We start from the raw sequence: 21,611 nt of genomic DNA, 5'->3' as shown, positions 1-21,611 counted from the left end.
AGACAGCAGTGTGAGACTTCCACTAGATTGCCATTGATAAAGGATCTTTGTCGTACGAAACGTGTCGGGCAGCAATAAAACTACTTTCCCCCCCCATTTTTGGCTGTTTGCTGGCTAGGCACTTTGAGGGTTTCCCCTCTTTTCACCTGTGGTACATTTGGGGTGCCTCCCTCCTTGCTTTCTCAACTCCTCATTTCAGCCAACTTGCAAAGTGCCATGAGAAAATAGACAGAGAGCACAGGTCCAGCACTAAAGAGCAGAGAAATGGATGTGTTAGCCCACTATACTGTGAATCTAACTTTCGAATGCTAGCACAAGCTGTTCATTGGTAATCCTAAACTTGGAAATTCTCCTGAGGACTTTGTTGAGTGGATCTTCTTCGGAAACACACTAACCAAATCTGTCAATGAAGTGTTAGGCTTCAAGTACAGAATGTAAATACTGCATTATGCTAATTGGTTCATCTGTCAATTCTTGTTAAGCTCAGTGTGCCTAGACAACTCTGTTGGCTACCACCTCACCCTGAGAACTGTCTGGCTTCCTGTCAGTCACATTGCTTGTATGTCAGCAAATTAATAAGGTAGAAGCTATAAAAATGCTGAAGCTACTTTAGTGAAGCACATATTGTGGAGGTATGCTGGACTGATGAGACAGACCTGGTAAAAGTCTTAGGTTTTTAAAAGAATAATATAAAACAGCAAATGTTTTGGGACTTCTTCCAAATGCTGGTAAGAAAAGCAACGGCGAATCAATGGAATTAGAGTAAAATCATTCATTTGTTTGATGGGGGCAGGTGAAAACTTATTTTAGTTTTGTGTGGATGGTGCATTTCGTCCTTTGTAATATATGTCATTTATTTTAATTTATACCACGGACTTGGAATGGGTGTCAGTGACTGTAAAAGTTGATTAAAATTAAAATTGCTTGGGAGCAGGATTGCCTTCTCCCACAAGAGCCTGTCCAATCAGATTCAGAGGTCCTACCATGGATACTATGGGTTCCCAAGCATCTTTTTCTATCCTCCATAGACAGATTTTTAATTGATTTACACTCCTGCTGTTCTGCTGGGTTTACTGACTGCTGTTCTGCTTCTTTTGCTTGCTGTTCATATCAATTTTATTTGTGGGACCTTTTTTTGTTTACATTTTATATTGTAATTCCAGCTTGTCATATGACTGCCAGTTGCTTTGGACACATTTCTTGAAAAAAAGACTCACAAACAGTTAAAATATACTTATAACATGCAGAATATATTAAGGTCAAGTAACTCCTTACCTCTGTAATCCTAAGCAAGGAATGTAGGTCGAAATAGAAAAGACATGCATTGCTTCAGGAAGTTCACTGGGCTTCTGCTTTGGTGAGGCTTCTAAGTGGTGGTGTGTACCAACCACAAGATTTGGTTCAGACTCCAGTTTGACACTTCATAATAGCCTGATTCAGCTTGCTTCAGTCTGAAGACTGCCCAATACAACATAGAGGCTTGAGTCCACTTTGTTCCCCCTAATCACTATTGGGAAATTAAACAATAGCTATATCCTTTTTCCATTTTGGCAGAAATTGACAAAGTATGCAAGCATAGTAGTCCCTCTGGATTGGATATCTTGCAAAATTTCAGGCAAAGAAGTCCTGGGAATTTGTGCTGGACACCTCTAAAATATGACACCCCCCCGTCCAAGGAACTATCTGTTTTTTTTTAATTTTGGCCAGAATTCGGTTAAGTTTGCGGGCAAGGTCACCCTTTTGGAGGGCATAAATCCTGCCAAATTTCAGAAGGATAGCTACAATGATTTTCTTGTAAAAACAGTTATAATGACTTTAGGGAAGGTGAAAAGGAGATCACTTAATATCTCCTGATGAATTTATTTATTTATTTATTTAATTTGTACCCCACCCTTCCTCCCAGCAGGAGCCCAGGGTGGCAAACAAAGCACTAAAACACTTTAAAACATCATAAAAACAGATCTTAAAATACATAAAACAAAACAGCATTAAAAACATTTTTTAAAAAATTGAGGGAAATTGGTCTGAAAATTGCAGACATGAGAGAGGTGTCCCTGGGTAAGAAACCTGCCAAATTCCAGATAAATAGGCCTAGGAGCTGTTGTGCTAGTTAGCTTTAAAATTGATTTTAGAGTGAAGACAACAAAAAATGATTAACTTTCTTGGGCAAAATCATTATTTCTGATTACAAGGTAGACCTGTCGGTCACAAAGGAACTCTCTATTCTTCTTCACCTTACTGGCGTCTTCCTTAAACTTAAGAGATATAAAGTTTGTTCTTGCAAAACTGCTCCCTCACTTGAAATATTAAAGACTGCTGGTAAAAACAGTTTGTAACCAGAGGGAATGTATGTTAGTCACAATGGAACTCTTCATTCACAACCTCTCCTCATGTTAGTGTTTGATATCTCTTCTCCCATTTATATATATATATTTGAAAAAAATTATAAACTGCTTAATGAAAAAAGCTCTAAGCAGTGATCAATAATACACATCCTTGCTTGGTGTTACAGCAAGCTTTAGAGATATAAATTGTGCTTTCAGCAGACACTTCTCTAGAATTTTTTTGATGTCTGAATTGCCAAGGTGCCATGAAGCACTTCAGGGGTCTCTGCTTTGGCTTATGCCCACTTCATACACATCCTGCTTTCCCTCTGACAAGCCCCATATATCTCTGAGGCATTCTGCTTTGCCTAGGGATTTGTCCAAATCAGATGCACACCCCTGCTTCTAAGAAGGAGCGCTCTACGCCCCTGTGTGGCAGAAATGGAAATTGTATACATATACATGCCACCTGTGATTTGTCAACATGGCTGATGGGTGCCAGCATAAGATGCAAAATGAATTACCTGCCTTTTCAAGGATCACAGTTGATCAGTACTTGAGAACTGGAGCCACTGCTCTTGAATGGATGTTATGTTCCAGGTGGTCAAAAGATCAGCTTGTTCAACCAATGCAGGATGGAAATATAATAAATAAATAATTGCCAGGCTTGAACACCACAATGAACTGACCATGTGACCTAGTACACATCCCAGAATCCTCTGCAACATGCAGGAGATTCTGGTAGATGTGCTTAGGTGCACAGTTATTTTGTATAGGGAGGAGAGAAAGACCTCAGCCCAGCAATATAAGAACTGTGGATTTGGCACTGTGCTGGTAAAGTTGTGCATCAAGTATTGATGTATCTTGGTTTGAAGTAACTTGTAAATTATAAGTAACTTGTAAATTATAAATAGCGTCCACAGTTAAGGTTACGAACACAGGATTCTGCCTTATTTTATATCATGTTCCTATATTAATGTATATATGGTAAGTGTTGGTTGTTTAGAAGATACATGGTAAGTGGAGTGAAAGAGGAGGGGGAGTGAATGGGCAGTAGAATGCTAGATGATTGGCTGAGTGTTTAAAATGGCTGAATGTATAAAAGGAAGAGTGAGAGTGGAATCTGGGGGGAGAAGAGAAAGAGTGGGTTGTTTGGTGGGTTTGAGAGAGTGGTTTACCAGGAGAGAGTGGAGAAGGAGGGGGGTGGAGTTCGGATTAGTATTGAGTAAAACCATATGCTTATGTGCCTTAAGAAGAAATCTTGTTAATCTTGTTAGCTTTGTTATCTTTAATAAATACTTAATTTGGTTTACCAAAGGCCTGATCCTTGGCTGGGGTTTCACAGACCAGAAGGGAGGGTAAGGTAATGACCAAGGCTGAAGGGGAACTGTAACAAATGGTGGCAGCGGTGAAGAGAATAACAATACCAGTATTCAGAGTCTCTGGGAATACTAGTATTGGGACGTGACTGGTGGTTGCCTAGCAGGGGGATCTGTTGAGATCTGTGCTAGAGCGGGGAGAGAAACAATAAAAAAGGACAGTCCGGACTGGTGGAGTCGCTGGTGGTGCCTAGTGACAGGCAGTAGCCACGCGCAGGTAGGAACCTGACAGGGAGAGCCAGGGAAGGGCGTCACATGTGGTGGCAGTAGCGGTGGGATACGAACACAGGAGAAAACATCACAGGTGTTGGCTGTAGCAGTGAGATACGAATACTAGAGAATCCCTAACAGTGGTGTGGCAAACAGAAATAACAAATAAAGATTACTTGTGAGAGTGACTGGCAAAGAGTGTGTGGCAAAGAGTGAGTGAACTCAAACACCATGGCTGAATACATAAAAATGAAAAGAGAGGAGCTGGTGGAGAAGTGCATAACATTCAATTTACCTCACGAGGGTAAAGGGGTAGGTGAATTGAGGGTAGCACTTATAGGATTTGCAACTGCCCAGCAAAAACAACCTGTCAGGGAAGAGACCCCAGAAGGACATTTAAGCAATCCCGCTTATATAGAGTACTTGAGAGAGAAGTTAAGATGGGAGGCTGAGGAAAAAGACAAGCAGAGGGAGTTGGAAGCTGAGAGATTGAGGATGGAAGCTGATGGGAAAGATAAACAGCGAGAGTTGGAAACTGAGAAGTTGAAGATGGAAACTGAGAGAATGAGAATGGGGTTTTAGGAGAGGGAGAAGCAACGAGCAGTGGATGCCGAATTACAAGTAGAAAAGTTAAAATTTGAAAGAGAGAAGTTTCATTCTGATGAAACAAGAAAGGACAAAGATGGAGCAAAAATAAAAATTACTCCAAAGGACTTTGCTGTCTATGAGCCTGGTCAAGATCCTCAAATTTACCTCAGCACCTTTGAAAAAGCAGCTCAGTTGTGGGGGCTACCTGAAGATAAATACATGCAGTATTTATCAAACCTGATTAAAGGGGAATTGGCTGAGGTATACCAATATTTCCCCTCAGACAGGCCCGTCACCTATACTGAATTCAAAGAGCCGCAGCTCTCCACTTTCAGACAGGAGTCTTTCCCGGTTCAACCTGGGGATGCTGGGGATTGAACTGGGACCTTTTGCAGTATTTAAAAAGTTGTGCAGCAGAAGAATATGAAAGCTTCACAGGTCTGAAAACTTCTGTTTAAAATAACATGTTGTTTGCTTCTTTGCAGGGCTTTTTTAGGAAAGGAAAGGCGCTCCTGGCAATGGGAAAACAATCTGAAGCCCTGCTGCAGTTCCAGCATTGCCTCACACTGAATTCCAATTTCCATGCTGCTCAATGTGAAACCGAAAAGGTATTTATTTATTGAAAAGATTTGTATATCCCTTTAAAAGTAAACACTTTTTCAAGGTGGTCTATAAAACAAACAATGATGGAAAAATATCAAATACAGTTAGTAAAGCAATATATAAAATACAATTTAGTAAAGCAACATCATTAAAATGCACAATGACCATTTTATTTGTCTTCAAATTAAATTTTGGGAATAAAAAATTGCTTGCATTTGCAAGTTCTGGGAGTTTTCATTCCAGGATACCAGCAAGATAACAAGAGATTCTTCATCTGTTGAATCATGCAGCATTGCACCCTGTTGGTTGTGCCTGATCAAAAACAAGGATTATTTTGCTCTTTTTCTTGATTAAACAGATGGAGGATTCTTTTTAACTGGCCACAAAACCAAAGCTAAATTGGCACTTTGATGTTTAAACTGTGAACTTCCCCCTTTGATGGATTAAACATGAGACAATGCTAATAGGCACAGCTTTGTCTGATGGAGACAGCTTTGAAACAAAATGTAGGTAAAAACTGAAAGCTCTAGTGAGTCAGACACCAATGTTATTAGATGTAAAGTTTATATAGCAATCTAGACAACAGGTGCTATGAGCTTCTGTTATGCATGTGTGACCATTTAAAGCAGTTAAGCTCCTGGCATTTTTATGGGTTAGGAGTAAAACACACAGGTGAGGTAGTGTGAGCTTTTGGATTTCAGACCAGTACACCAGCTTTGTTGACACAGGACTTTAGTCCTTGGAGCTGAAATCCTCGAAGAATTTGATCTCAGATTATTTCTTTAGCTGCATATTAGTGCAGTCAAGTAAATTAGTATATGCATTGTGACAGATGACTGCTAATAAGCTTTTGCTTTCGTCTTTTGTTCTTTTTGCATGCATATTTTGTTAGAAATATTGTTAGTGAATTTTTAGAGCTTCAGAGAACAGTTTCTCTGTCCAGTGAACGGGAAATAAAAGAATATTGGCTTGAAGTCTTGTTTTGGTTGTGGCATCAAAGACTATTAGAAATCTGCATTTGACTCATGATACCTCTAGCAAGAGAGATAATTCTACACATTCAACTTTGATGTTTCTCTTCCTCTTAAAAATACATTAACCTGTTTTCTTTTTGCCAGATTCTCACAAATGATGCCTCTCCTCTTCCAGGCAGTAATATGGAGCTAAAGAGTGATGCCAGTCAGAACTTGAAAGGGTCTAATTCAGGGAAAGAACTAACTCTACTTGTGTCTTTTGAAGGCGAACCCCTACAAGTAAGCAACATGGAGTGTCGCTGCCAATGACAAGTCTAGAGGAAATATGAAGGGGAGGTCTGCATTTGGATATCAGTGGATGTGTGCGCATATCATATGGACTACCTACCCAGCGTGTTTCAACAGTTTGCTCTTGGAAATTTTATTCAGGCTTTCTTCACCTGTCCTTTTGAACGGCATTCAATCTCTTTGGAGAATAGAGGGTCTTATTAATAGTGGAAAGAAATGGACAAATGTTGTTGCAGGCAAAAGTTTTATATTACAATAAAGCAAAAAAAAAATTAGGCAAGCAATTAGGTGTGTGGGAGGAACTGTATTAGAACATTTTTCCTTTCTCTCTCTCAGTCTACAATCTTGATTGTTGGTCTGCTGTAGAAAAGAGGTGTTTAACAGGATGCTTTTCTTTGTTATATAGGATTTGGACATAAAAAAGGAAGTTTGGCTGGGAGAAGATATGTCTGATCACAGCCAGGCAGCATTTCCCATACCAGAGTGGTTGAGAAAGAAGTCAACTTCAGGGTTTTTTGCAAAGAAGGAAAGGGGTGAGGATATAAAAAATGTTTAGTGGTCCATATTATTAACAATGAGCTTCTAGTCTCTCTCTGGGAAAAATAATGGACAGTGACTTGCTTCTTCAGTTCACTGACAGTTCTATATGGGAGTATGGTGTGTTAAGTTAAGAAATTAGATTACTGCAATGCGCTCTACGTGGGGTTGCCTCTGAAGACGGTTCGGAAACTGCAGCTTGTGCAGAATGCAGCGGCCAGATTGTTAACGGGGACCAGACGGTCCGACCATATAACACCGACTCTGGCCCACTTGCACTGGCTGCCTATTTGTTTCCGGGCCCGGTTCAAAGTGCTGGTTTTGACCTATAAAGCCTTACACGGCATAGGACCACAATACCTGTTGGAACGCCTCCCCCGTTATGAACCTGCCCGTACACTACGTTCATCATCAAAGACCCTCCTCCGAGTTCCTACTCATAGGGAAGCTCAGAGGATGGCAACGCGGAAAATGGCCTTTTCTGTGGTGGCCCCCGAACTGTGGAACGATCTCCCGGAGGAAATACGCCTGGCGCCATCATTAATATCTTTTCGGCGCCAGGTTAAAACTTTTCTTTTCACCCAGGCTTTTTAATTTTAATTAAATATGTTTAGTATACGCTGACATTGTTTATTTTTTTTTAATAATTTTTAACTTTTATATGTTTTATATTGATACATGTTTTGTACTTTGCTATTTCTTGTCTTGTGAACTGCCCAGAGAGCTTCGGCTATGGGGCGGTCTATAGGTTTAATGAAATAAAATAAATAAATAAAATTAAGTGCTATAGTCTAAACTATCAGTCAATTTTTATAGTTTATTTTAGGTGCAAGGTCCTAGTGGAAGAGCAGATGTACTGTCTACACAATACACAGCAGTGTTTGGATCTCACGATAAGCCATGTAAGATACAAGTGGGCCCTTATTGATGCAATTTGCCATACTGCTTAGGTGTAACACAAGACCAAGGTTACCATGAGACCATGGTCTATGAAGGTACAAAAGACATAGGTTCCTTCAGTTTTTCTACTATGACTGCAGTCATCATGTGCAAAGCAAAGTTGATGGAAATGCCTTTTGGCACAGTGGAAATATGGTCAATGTGTGACATTCAAAATTGTTCTTTTGCTTTTTTCTTTCACTAATAAAGATTTTGAAGAAGGAGCATCAGCAACTACATCAGGAGCCAAGTCCGTCCAGGAGTTTAAACCAGACTTTAGGGATCTCCTGAGTACATCAGACTTGGAATGCTCTCTTTGCATACGGTCAGTTACTATCAGGATAATGATAACAGCTGCTGGATAAAGAAACATTTGTTTAGTTTGGTGTGAAAACTTTGTATGAGTTGTCCGCTTCACATTCTAGCCAACATCTAAAAGGTGGGGAATGGAATGCAATATACATAATGGGGGATGTAACAAATGTGTTATAATACTATTCAAGAGTTCATTGCTTTTCATCGTCATAGCTGAAAGTGTTGATAGACGTTTATTTAATAATTTATTAAAATACATAGTTCTGCCTGTATACATGAGCTTGGGTTGGGATGTATAATTCATATAAAACAACAATTCAGTATGGAAAACACACATACACAAAACAATAAATAATTAAAAGTTACCATCCTTATTCATTTATTTTTAGATTTACATCTTGTTCCATCTCAATAAATAATATATTAACAGTCTCCATGGGCCCCAAGATTTGCCTGGTATCTGAATGTTTTTTACAATTCTGTTACTGAGTCAGTATGTGCTCTCCTTGTTAGATCTGTATTTTGGGTTCTGAGCCACTGTGCGTAAAACGGAGCTCTTTCAGTTTTAATGGGGAAACTAAGAATGGCTATAACTTTTTCACTTTTGGGCCAAAATGGATGAAATTTGCCAGCACAGTAGATCCTTTGTAGTGGATCAACCTTGATTACAGGGGAAGTAAAATGGATTCGTTTATCTCCATAATCCATATTGGCTGTATACTATAGCCAGCGTGGATTTTTCATATTCCACAATGTTAAATTGAAAATACCGCCCATGCCATTCTGATGCTTCCCATAAGCTCATTTCAAAACAAAACCTTACAAAACTTAGTCCTGAACTCAGAAACACTTACTTAACAACCCTCTCAATTTTCATGGCAATACACAAAAGAGTCAGAGAGAATAGAGAGTTCAAAGTCTAAAAAGAGAAGAAAAGCCCCCAGAGCCCTTTTGGACTTTTTTGTCAGAGTTCTCATAATCTGTTGAAATTCATTAAAAATCAGCTATGTTCACAGAGTACCTGTAATCTTATTACTGACCTTGCCCCATACTCTGACTTTCATCTTCTACACTTTAAAAGTTAAAAAAATGCCTGGCTGAGTTTTAATAAATTTAAGAAATTTTGCATTAAACTGAATGATAGTGTCGGGCATGCTCAGTAAGAACCAACTGTCAGTGTTCTAAAAGCCAGACTCCCAGCTGCTTGGCTTGCCTAATCATGGGGCCACACCCACACCAGACTTTGATTTTATGTGAGACAGTCATGGCTTCCCTCAAAGAATCCTGGGAAGTGTAGTTTGTGAAGGGTGCTGAGAGGAGATTTTTATTCCACTGACAGAGCTCCAGTGGCCTGAGTGGTTTAACAGTCAGCCACTCTGATTGAAGGTCTGTGAGGGAAACAGGGCATCTCCTAGCAACTCTGAGCACCTTTCACTAACTACATTTCCCAGCATTCTCTGGGAGAAGCCATGATTGTCCAAAGTGAAATAAAGGTCTGGTGTGGAAGTGGCCAGGGATAGCTTTGGTTTAAATGTGAGTGGGAGGCTACATGTGCCTGCTGTAGAATAAAAAGGTGGGGAAAACTCTGAAAAGCAGTGATACTGTTCACAATGTTTTCCTTTTGGAAAGGAAACGGGCTTCCTTTCTGCCCAGTGTCCGCCCACCCAATCTCCTCCCCTCCCCTCCCCTCCTCCTACCATCCCTGCCCCTCTCCTGGGTCAGTGTTGGACTACGACCTGGGAGACGAGGGTTCGAATCCCCACACAGCCATGAAGCTCACTGTGTGACGTTGGGCCAGTCACTGCCTCTCAGCTTCAGAGGAAGGCAATGGTAAAACCACCTCTGAATACCATTTACCATGAAAACCCTGTTCACAGGGTTGCCATAACTCGGGATCGACTTGAAGGCAGTCTGTTTCCATTTTCAAACATGATTGCACAGAAATAAATCCCATTGAACTCAAAAAGTATGCAAATGAGCAAACCCACCCTCCCTTCTCCTCCCTCTTATCCCCTCCCTCTTGCCCCTTCCCTCCCCCTTCCTTTGCCCCTCCCTCCCCATCCCCTTCCAATCCCCTCCTTCCCCTTCCGTCTCCTCCCCATCCTCTTCCTCCTCCCCATGGTCAGTTTTACCTATCTGAAGCATGATTGCATGGGAGGAAATACCATTGAACTCTATAAGCATGCAAATGATCAAACCTGTCTTTCCCTTCCTGCCCACTTCAGCCTTCCCTCCCTCCCCCCGGTCAGTTTTACCTATCCTAAGCATGATTGGACAGGAGTAAATCCCACTGAACTCACTCGGAATATCTCCCACAAACAAATAGCAAATAGCCTGCAAACAGGACTTGAGTACAAAGAGCAGCTCTTTCCAGAAGCCAGGCTCTTCTTATGTTCTTAAATTGTTTTTTTAAAAATGTGTTTTTAAAATTTGTATATTTGTTTTTAATGTTTTTAATTGTTCGGCTATGGGGCGAAGTTAGACACACAAAATGCTGTCTTCACCATCATATGACATTGACCAATAAAAAGGGTTTGAAATTAATAAAAATAAATTTGACACAGATTTCTAGGATGAATAAATGAGGAAAATAAAATTTTTGGATTAGATTCTCTGTAGAAACATTAGTAACACAGGAAAGAAGCAAAGTACAAACACCACCAACAGACATACAAAAATATAATTCTCCATCTTTGGAGATGGCAGATGTTGTCACCACTCCCCATATGCTCAGAGGCACATGTTACCAAATTCTTCCAAGCTACACAGCAAGTGGATTGGACTGTGAAAGACCAACCCAAATTGTGTTTGCATTTTGACAAATTTGTAGGGCAGTCCAATATCTCAGAGAGGAGGTCAGGTATCCTGCTCCCCTGGTGCATTCACTATAGATGCCCAATTTCCCTGCTTTTTAAAGTTTGATAGAAGTATCTGTTGGCTATAGGTACATTCTTAAACCGCAAGGTTTTTTGCCTATTAGTGAATTAGTTTTATATTTTCAAGCAGGGGTGTGTAGGTTTGTCTCTTGCTCTTTTAAGAGGAGGAGGTGTGTGTGTTCTTATTTGTGCATTTTTAAAAGTGTTGAAGCTTCACATCAGTCCTTCTGGTGCTAGGCTTCCAAAAGAGCTTACAATGTGAGGCTTTTTAGAATGCTGCCTGAGGAGTTCTGAAGAGCTCTGGGTTTTTTGTTAAAGCATAGCAATGTAGGACGTTAAAAAAAATTAAATGAAGGTTTTAACTTTTTTTTAAAAAAACTTTCTGTTGCTGTGCTTTAACATTTGACTCAGGGTGTAGGGAATGACCCCAAATCACTCTGATTCACTTCAATATTTGGCTCACCCACCCCATATAATATACTCTTGAAAATATTAGCATATCTCAAGTTTATTTCTCTCACCAGAATGTCTGAAATCCATAGGTTCATATTCTGAACTTTCACATTGAATTTCCCAGGCTTCAGAAAAGGGAAAGCTTGCATGAACTGAAACTGCTATAATGGGTATGAGGGAATCTGTGGCCCTCCAGATGTTGATGATCTCCCAATTCCCATCATCCCTGACGATTATCTATGCTGACAGGGACTGATGGGAGTTGTAGTCCAACAACATTTGGTGGGTTACAGGTTTCCCATCCTTGTTCTAAATTCTTTTCAAATGATTATTTGTGTCTGTATAGTTTCAATTGTTCATTGGTTTAGTTCACTTGATGCTGAAGATGAAGGAATTTTAGGCAAGAGGAGTCAGCAAAAGTGCTTTGTCACCATGTTGCCGTCAGACTACACTCTTGTAACTCTGTATTCAGCAATATTTGAAAGCAGTTTTCCAACATTGTCCTCAAGAGTGTTGCTTGTTTAGTAATCCAGTTAAACATAGTATCAATGCTATAACCCTGTTCTGGCCCGGGACTTACTGGGCAAAGGGACGTGCTTGCGGCCACAGCCGAAGCCAAGCCGCCATCTTGGGTGTGTGTGCGTGCGTGCAGTGCGCCGGCGCGCTGATGCAGCACGCAGGAAGGGGGCGGGGTGGCAGAAGGCCATTTAAGGCCGCGCCGCCAGCCGCCCACCCTCACTGATCTGGCGGCAATTTCAAACGGTGGCGGCTCCAGCCTCGGCGGTGCGACACGGCTCCCTCACCAGCACACGTCGCTTCCAGGGGGATCCCAAGGCTCTTTCTTGGGTCAGGCCTTGGTGCGACGGGGCCGGCAGTGAGGACCGGGCAGCGAGGCATGGGCGCTGGGCGGGGCAGTATCGGCGGCGGCGAGGCCCCTGGCTCAGTGGCAGGGCAGCAGGGAATCCTCGGCCACAGGAGGCCCTCCAGCGGCGGTGGTGTAGCGGCGGTGGCAATGAGACTCCCTTCCAGGGAGGCCTACAGGAGGCATCCGCTGAGCCTGGGGTGCGGCAGGGACGATAGCGGCAGCGACTCTCCATGGCGGCAGCAAGGCCTGGCGGTGGTGGCAAAACTCAGGCAAGGCGGCCCTGTGGCTGCTTTCGTTCTTTGAGAAGTCCCAGGGGGATCCCTATTGGAGGGTAGGAAGGTTATTGCCCCCTTACCCACCCCATAGTAAGGGAATTGGGTTCCACCCCCATCACACACCCCCATTAGGCACTCGGTGGCCCAGGCAGCTAGATAAGGACTGCGGTGTGTGGGGTGAGAAGAGGGCACAGTCCGGCTGGGCTGTGAGGGTGCTGGTCCCCCTTTAGGGACCCCCACGCTGACCACCTCTCATTTCTGGAGGAGGCACTCCCCCCCTCTTGCTTTTACAACGGCACATAGGCCTTGGGGGGGTCTGTAGTAGAGGGGGATTGACCCGGCTAAGCTCTAGCTCAGGATGCCATCCAAGAAAGGGCAAGGTGGGCCAAAAGGGAAGGGAGGGGCCCCCAGGGCGGACGGTAGACACCCACCTCCAGCTGCAGAGGATGGGGGACAGGGGGAAGGCATACCATGGACAGCTATACTGGCTAGGTTAGAAGCCCTAGAGAGGGGCTCAGGCCAGCCTGGGGGGTCGCGGGCCCAGCCTGCACATGGGAGAACAAAGAAACCACCCCCCAAGCGGCCCCGGGAGAAAGCACAGTGTCCAGTTAGCGGGGCTAACACTGCGGCTATTACTTCTATCCTAGCGTGATTGGACGCGCTTGAGGCGGGTCCTAGTAGGGCCGCAGTGAGAACGCCCGCAGCAGAGGCGGGAACAGCGTCGGCTTCACATGCAGCCCCAGGACCACATTCCATGCAAGGGCCTTCAACAGACAGCGTACTGGGTGAGTCTTCAGTGGCAGCACAACAACAAGGGCAGCCCCCATGGGGCTGGCCCCCGTGGGGGTTTCCATACTGGCCCTTTTCGCCACCGGCCGAAACCGAGCGGTGTGGACAAGCTGGGAACCCCATGGAGGTGGGGCAGGGCACACCACAACAACAGCCTCCCCTGGGGTGGCCTGTGAGCAGGTCTGGCAGTCCACTGCCAGGGCAGTGATGGGAATGGGTGCCCAGCCCTCCTGGTCGGCAACCCCTCCTGCAGAGGCCACTGACCCTCTGGCCTCAGTCAGGGATGGGGCTATACCTTTTGGGGAGACATCAGCCCCACTGGGCTTTCACCTGCTTCCCGCTACAAAGGAAAAAATATGGAAAGGGGAGTACGTCGACTTATTCTCACTGCTATACAGGGAACCAGTTAGGAGGGATAAGGATAAGAGCGAAGAGGCGGAACCTGACAAGCCCAAGAGGCGGCGCATAGAGCGCAGTTGGGCTAATTGGTTGCCTGCATTTCTGACATACATGGGGGTGGTGATGCAGAAGCAGCCACAGAGGGGCTCAATACTTATTAAATACCTCGATATCATATATTGAGGCTACTCCGAGTTCCAGGGGGCAGCATGGCTTGCCTATGACGAGGTGTTCCATATGAGGGTGGGACAAGAAGGAGGCGGACCTGTGGCTACAGTTTATGTCACACTCCAAGCCCATAGCCGGGGATAGAACAGACAGCGGCCACCTCTTGGCTCAGCAGTCAGCAGCAGCTCCTTCCCGCGGGCCTGCGGGGCAGGGGGTTCAACCCCGCCTGCTCTGCTGGGAGTTCAGCTCCTGAGGCCACTGTGGTCATAGCCCCTGCAGGTTCCGACATGAGTGCGCAATATGCGGGGGTCCGCACTCCTGCGCTGCCTGCCCCAGGGGCCGCCCCTTCAAAGGTGGGAACAGGGACCCAGCTGGCACAAGGAAGCCGGGAGCTGCTGGCGCAGATCAAGGAAAGGGGCCCCAGTCCAGTTAAACTCTCTGAACTCCAGCGCTTGCTCTGCCTTTACCCCCGAGTCCAAGATGCCCAGTTTTTGCTCCAGGGCTTTACAGAGGGTTTCCGGATTCCCTATTCGGGTCCCAGGCAGCCCTTCATGTCCTGCAACCTCAAGTCAGTGGCAGACATGGAATCGGTCGTGGGGGAGAAAATCGGAAGGGAGGTCAAGGCAGGCAGCATGCTGGGCCCCTTTGCGGCACCACCCATCCCTTCACTCAGAATTTCCCCGTTGGGCCTTGTTCCCAAGAAGGCACCAGGCGAATTTCGCCTTTTATACCACCTGTCCTTTCCCCAGGGTGGGTCAGTAAATGACTTCATCCCATCAGACCTCTGCTCTGTCCGCTACACGTCATTCGACTGTGCGGTTCGTATGGTTAGGGACTGCAGGATTGGTGCCCTTATGGGAAAATGTGACATCAAATCAGCCTTCCGTCTCCTCCCTGTGCACCCAGGGGACTTTGAGCTGTTAGGCTTTGCTTTTAAGGGTGAATATTATGTGGATAGGGCATTGCCTATGGGCTGCTCCATCTCATGCTCGGTTTCTGAGCACTTCAGCTCTTTCTTGGAGTGGGCAGTCAGGAGACGGGCAGGCTGGCAATCAGTGGTGCACTATTTGGATGACTCCCTGTTTGCGGGCCCTGCAGACTCAGGCGCCTGTCAGGCATTTATGGAGCAGTTCGCGGGGATGGCAAGGGAACTGGGTGTTCCCCTCGCGGCTGAGAAAACTGAGGGCCCGTCCACCGCCCTCACTTTTCTGGGCATAGAGATCGATACAGTGGCCCAATGCTGCAGGCTCCCGCTGGATAAGCTGGTGGCCGTTAAGGGGAAAATCTCAGAGGTGGTTGGGGCAAAGAAGGTGACATTGGCCACACTTCAACAGCTGGCGGGCCATATGAACTTTGCATGCAGGGTTGTAGCACCCGGGCGCGCATTCCTGCGGCACGTGTATGATGCCTTGGCCGGCCTATCACGCTCCCATCACCACACGCGTGTTACAGCCGCTCTCAGGGCTGACCTGGCGGTTTGGTCCACCTTCCTGCAGGAATTTAATGGGGTCTCCTTATGGAGAAGGATCGCCTGTTGGAAGCGGAGCTACAGGTGAGCTCTGACGCCTCAGGTTCCTGCGGTTTTGGGGTCATTTTCCATGACACATGGTGTCGTGGCAGCTGGCCACAGAACTGGGTGCAGGCTGGCCTAACCAGAGACCTTACCATTTTGGAGTTCTTCCCCATTGTCGTGGCTGTACACCTTTGGCCCGACAAGCTGGGCAATTCCTCAGTCCATTTTTGGTGTGACAACCTCCCTACGGTGCATGTCATCAACACCCTGTCTTCTAGAAACCCCAACGTTATGCATCTGGTGCGAGTGTTCGTGCTCCAATGTCTTCGCTATAATATCCAGTTCCTGGCACGCCATGTTCCGGGTATTGACAATAGTATTGCCGATGCTCTATCACGGAACCAGATGGAGAGATTTCACCAGCTAGCGCCGTGGGCGAGGGCTCAGCCGGACGTGGTGCCCCCAGCGCTATGGGAGATTGGAGGACCGAATCAGAACGGGCCATAAGCCTGTCTGTGGCACCCAGCACTTTGGCCAGCTACCAGGGGGCAGGTAGGGACCTGGCAAGCTTCAGGGAGTCCAGAGGAGTGGCCCATCCCTGTGGAGCATCTTATGGAGTTCTGCGTGGAAGGGAAGCGGAGGGGCCTTTCAGTCAGGACCATCAGAGTTAAGCTCTCAGGTCTATCCTTCCTAGCGAAAGCACGGGGCTTTCAGGACTACTCAGGTGACTTTAGGGTCCGCCGGATGCTGGAGGGGTGGTCCCGCTAGTGCCTGCACACGCCTGATGCCCGCTCCCCCTTTTCCCCTGAGCTACAGTTTGGTCTGCAGGGACAGTGGAGGGAGTTATGTTCTTCCCATTTTGAGTCACTGTTATACCATGCTGCGGCCCTCACCCTGTTCTTCGGGGCCTTCCGAATAGCGGAGGTGGTGGCAGGTTCTAAGACGGATAGCTCCCTCTGGGCCCTTCTGGTTTCTGATCTCAGCTGGGAGGCAGAGGGGGTCCTCCTGTGACTCAGACAGTCAAAGACGGACCAACACCAGCAGGGGCATCTGATTGTGTTATCCCCATGCCAACAGGCAGAGCTCTGCCCGGTTAGGGCCCTACACACCTTTCTGGCAGCCCGGGGGCTGCAGCCAGGGTACCTATTCAGGCACAGGGACCTCCAGCCCCTTACCAAGTATCAGTTTTGGTTGGTGACAAAGGCAGCACTCCAGAAGCTAGGTGTGGATGCCCGTAAGTTCGGGACACACTCCTTCCGAATAGGCGCTGCCTCCACCGCTGCCCACCTGGGTTTTTCCAAGGGGAGGCTACAGGCAGTGGGCAGGTGGTCCTCGGACGCATACAAGACTTATGTTAGACCACTTATGGAGATGCAGAAGGCCAGCGGCTAATGGTTTCCCCTTTACCCTGATGGCAATTGTTGTCGTTTTGGCCGGCTGCTGGGAAAGATCGGAGCAAGTGCGCATCCTCCTCTGCGGTCACAGCATGATTTTCTGGGCAGGCTGCAGGGCGGTGAAGTCTCGCATTGGAACGCAGCTGGGGCTCAGTCAATGGGCCTCAGTGCGGTGGCTGGGACGCCGGGGGATGCATTGGGACGGTCTCCTGCCTACCTTGTTCCAGCCGGCTGTGGACCAGGTGGTGCCTCAGGTGCTGGTCATCCACCTGGGAGGTAACGGCTTGGGTCTGTTGAAGGGCAAGGCCCTAATTGAACAGGCGTGTAGTGACCTCCAGGCCATTGCGGGGCGCTGGCCAGGGGTGCACTTGGTATGGTCAGACATCCTGCCGCGCAGGAAGTGGAATTGTGCTGGTGACCCACGGGGAATGGACAGGGCTCGGAAAAAGGTAAATACACAAATTCAGAGGGCCATCAAGGGCTTGGGGGGTTCTGTCATCCAACACTCAAAGATCAAGCACGATAGGCTGGAGTTGTTTAGGCCAGATGGCGTGCATTTGACTGATGGACCTGCAGAGGGGTTTGCACCAGATTCTTATCCGGTGTAGGGTAAAGGGAGACTAAGCAGAGGCTTGTGCCCCTTTTGTGGCAAGGAAGTGCAGGGGAAAGGTTAAAAGGGAAAGGGCAGCTAGGTGACACCTTTAGGCACCTTTGGGGGTGATTGGCGGTCCGGGGGCCTGCAGCTCAGGGCTATGCGGCCTGGGGGCAGAACATGGGCCGCTTTTGGGGCCAACGTGCTTCATCCGCTTGGAGTTTAAGGGCTCCGGGGGGCGGTGATGCGGGTTGGACCCCCTACACATCTTCAGGGTGTGGCCTGAGCTGGGGCCTGGCACAGGGCAGCCCCAGGCTCAGGCAGGGTTTGGTTGCCCTATAGCTGCAAGCAGGTTTTGCCTGGATCAGCAGAATTCTCCCGCACTTGATTTTCCCTCTGCAGGTTCATTTATTATAATTGACTCTGTTTAATAAAGTGGCCCATGATTTAACCCAAATGACGGTGTCTGTGTTTATTTCGGCAGTAGGCCGCAATCACTAACATTGCTACCTTTTGATCTTGGCTCTAAGAGATTTGTAACCATGTGAGTTGTCTGCATAATATTATTTTCAAACACAGCTTTCAATAAAGATGATGATGATGGTGATTATTTATTTATTTATTTATTATTTGATTTATATCCCACCCTTCCACCCAGCAGGAGCCCAGGACTGCAAACAGAAACGCTAAAACACTTTAAAACATCATAAAAAGACCTTAAAATACATTAAAACAAAACAACGTTAAAAACATTCTTAAAAAAGCTTTAAAAACATCTTTAAAAAAAAGGATTAAAACATATCATTAAAGAAAACATATTAAAAGCAATTCTAACACATACACAGACTGGGATAGGTCTCAACTTAAAAGGCTTGTTGAAAGAGGAAAGTGTCAGCTTTTCACTGAGACAGCAGCATCGGTGGGGGTGCAGGCAGGGCTGGAAATTCCTTGGTAATTGCCAGGCCATAAGTCCTCAGCTGGCAGCTTGGCGATAAATCTGCCAGGCTAGCAAGGAGGAAGCAAGATAAGGGCAGGGGCCGTTCCAAGCTTACGTGCCAAGCCAGAAATCCAGAAGAGACGTCAGTGAAGGTCGGGATCCAGTTTGCCGAGAGATCAGTCCAAGTCAAGGTTCAGGGGATAGGAAGACATACAGTGGTCACGCCTGACGTTGTAGTCAGCAACACGCTGAAGCCAGGGTCTGTCTTTTAAAGAACACCTCTGCAGACAGGTGGGAACAATCATCCCTCTGGCTTCTGCAAGCTTGCTGGCCTTAAACAGACAGGCCGCCCCGCTGCTGCCTGACTTTCTGTCATCTTCACTCTGCAGGTGGGAGGGGAGCCTCCTGGTCACTGTCTGATTTTGGCTGAAGAGCTTCAGCTGTGTCTTGAATGCTCTGCAGCTGAGGGGGAGTAGGAGCTGCATTCTCAGGAGTTTCCTCTGTTTCCCTTTCTGGGTCTGTGGCTGTTACTCCCAAGTCGTCCTCGTCTGACAAGTCCTCCGAAGGGGCCATGACAGAAAGTCTTCAAAAAGTGCCAAAAAGATAGCAGAGATGGCGCCTGCCTAATGTTTAAGGGGAGGGAATTCCACAGGGTAGGTGCCGCCACACTAAAGGTCCGTTTCCTGTGTTGTGCAGAATAAACCTCCTGATAAGATGGTATCTGCAGAAGGCCCTCACCTGCAGAGTGCAGTGATCGACTGGGTATATAAGGGGTAAGATGGTCTTTCAGGTATCCTGGTCCTGAGCTGTATAGGGCTTTGTACACCAAAACTAGAAGCTTGAACTTGGCCCGGTAGCAAATGGGCAGCCAGTGCAATTCTTTCAGCAGTAGGGTGACATGTTGCCCCAGTGAGCAGCCTCGCCACTGCATTTTGCAGCAGCTGCAGCTTCCAAAAGAACCTCAAGGGCAGCCCCACATAGAGCGCATTACAGTAATCCAGCCTGGAGGTTACCAGTGTGTGGACAACAGTGGTCAGGCTATCCCGGTCCAGAAATGGCCACAGCTGTCTAATCAGCCAAAGCTGGTAAAAGGCAGTCCTAGCCACGGAGGTCACCTGGGCCTCCGACAACAAAGATGGATCTAGGAGCATCCCCAGACTACAGACCTGCTCTTTCAGAGGGAGTACGACCCCATCCAAAGCAGGCAACTGACCTATTATCCGAACTCGGGAACCACCAACCCACAGTGCTTCCGTCTTGCTAGGATTCAGACTCAGTTTATTGGCCCTCATCCAGCCTACCACCGAATCCAGGCAGTGGTCCAGGGCTTGCACGGCCTCTCTTGATTCAGATGTTATGGAGAAATAGAGCTGGGTATCATCAGCATACTGCTGACAAGAATGAATGTTTTAGTCATTCTTACAGAAAATATTTCAAAAGAGATTCCTGCCTTCCAATTTCCATTTTAGGTCCAGGAAAAAATCATTCCATAATTTGGGGGCCACCACTGAGAAGGCCCTCTCCCTTGTTGCCAGATTCCCACCTTCCCTTGGAGTAGGCAGCCGGAGGAGGACCTTTGATGTTGAGCGTAGTGTACGGGTGGGTTTGTGTCGGGAGAGGCGTTCCATCAGGTATTGTGGTCCCAAGCTGTGTAAGGCTTTATAGGTTAAAACCAGCACCTTGAATTGGGCTCAGAAACATACAGGCGGCCAATGCAAGCGGGCCAGAATTGGTTTAATATGTTTGAACTGTCTGGTCCCTGTTACCAATCTGGCTGCTGCATTTTGCATAAGCTGCAGTTTCCGAACCGTCTTCAAAGGCAACCCCACGTAGAGTGCATTGCAGTAATTAACTTGGAGGTTACCAGAGCATGGACAACTGAAGCCAGGTTATCCCTGTCCAGATAGGGGCGCAGCTGGGCCACCAACCGGAGTTGGTAGAAGGCACTCCGTGCCACCGAGGCTACCTGAGCCTTAAGTGACAGAGATGGTTCTAGGAGAACCCCCAAGCTACAAACCTGCTCTTTCAGGGGGAGTGCGACTCCATCCAGGACAGGTTGGACATCCACCATCTGGTCAGATGAACCACCCACAAATAGCATCTCAGTTTTGTCTGGATTGAGCCTCAGTTCATTATATTATATTATTATTTCGATATCAGCCCATATGTCCATTTCTACTTCTTGTTGTATGAAAATAAAACTCATGCTGTTATCATACCAATAGTCCAAGTATGATTGAGTTGGTGGTAATGAAGTTTTGAATCTTGTGTATAGAGAATTCATAGTATGATAAACTCTTGTTATACAATCAAGTTTGTTTGCATCCAAAAGTTTAGGGATTTTTTTTTGTTTATCTTACCTAAGTGCTAGAGAGGAATCCATCTTCCATTAGTTTTCCTAGTTGTCCTTTTCAATATAGCTAGTTTCATAGTTATTCAAAAGAATAGTTTGTAAAGGTTAATGACATCTTTCATAAGGGCTATATTTGCATTTCCATGCTAGCATCTGGATAACCATTTTTCCTTAAAGAAGAGGGACTTAACATTTCTAGGGCAACAGTGATTCCTGAAGTTATCATCAAGGCTGCTGCCCACCCCCAAAGTAGAATAGTGTTCGTAGTGCAAATATATTACAATTAGAGCATGCAATTCAAATTTTGCTGGCTTGTAATGTGTGTATTACAAATGTTCTTTCTGCCATTCTATTAGTACATGGAGCAAAATGCATGAATTGCACAAGTAACTTTGTTGCCTTTCCCCCTCCCTGCATGCTAATTATTTTAATATTTCTTACAACCTTTTCTCTTGCACTGAAAAGCTGAGCAAAGCTTTCTGTGCATGATTATCTTCCTCTCTTGTTCCTTTTGTTGCATTGTATGGAAGTACTGTTGGCTCTGTGAGAGCTGTAGGGGACTGGAGCACATGGGATCCCTTAGGCTTCCAATTAAACAAATACCTAGCCTGTTTGGGGTTTTTTAGATGAACCTTTCCTAGCCTTTCCTTTCCCCATTAATTAAGGAAATGATGGGGAGAAATGCAAGTGAATGATCCCTCATTGCTGATCTCTCTCACTCTCTTGGGATTTGAAAGCTTAATTCCCTCAACTCTTGCCCAAAAGCTGATGACAGGGAGATTTATGCCTGTGATTAGGCAATGTCTTTATTGAATTAGCAACTTTGTAACCAAAGCTTAT

At 46.1% G+C, this 21,611-nt stretch overlaps 1 protein-coding gene across 3 annotated transcripts in view; it reads left to right on the top strand.

Annotated features, from left to right (window-relative positions):
• LOC133380342 (LON peptidase N-terminal domain and RING finger protein 1-like) overlaps positions 1–21,611 on the top strand; it is a 67,019-nt gene that overhangs the window by 20,860 nt on the left and 24,548 nt on the right. For all 3 annotated transcript variants that reach the window (XM_061617442.1, XM_061617441.1, XM_061617440.1), the window contains 4 exons: positions 4,987–5,109; positions 6,223–6,357; positions 6,773–6,899; positions 8,053–8,167. In XM_061617442.1, coding sequence (XP_061473426.1) covers positions 4,987–5,109; positions 6,223–6,357; positions 6,773–6,899; positions 8,053–8,167 — 500 coding nt within the window. The remainder of the gene's footprint in view (positions 1–4,986; positions 5,110–6,222; positions 6,358–6,772; positions 6,900–8,052; positions 8,168–21,611) is intronic.

This window comes from Rhineura floridana, chromosome 3, assembly GCF_030035675.1.
Source record: "Rhineura floridana isolate rRhiFlo1 chromosome 3, rRhiFlo1.hap2, whole genome shotgun sequence".
Lineage (NCBI taxonomy): Eukaryota > Metazoa > Chordata > Lepidosauria > Squamata > Rhineuridae > Rhineura > Rhineura floridana.
This window is presented reverse-complemented; position numbering and strand designations above follow the sequence as displayed.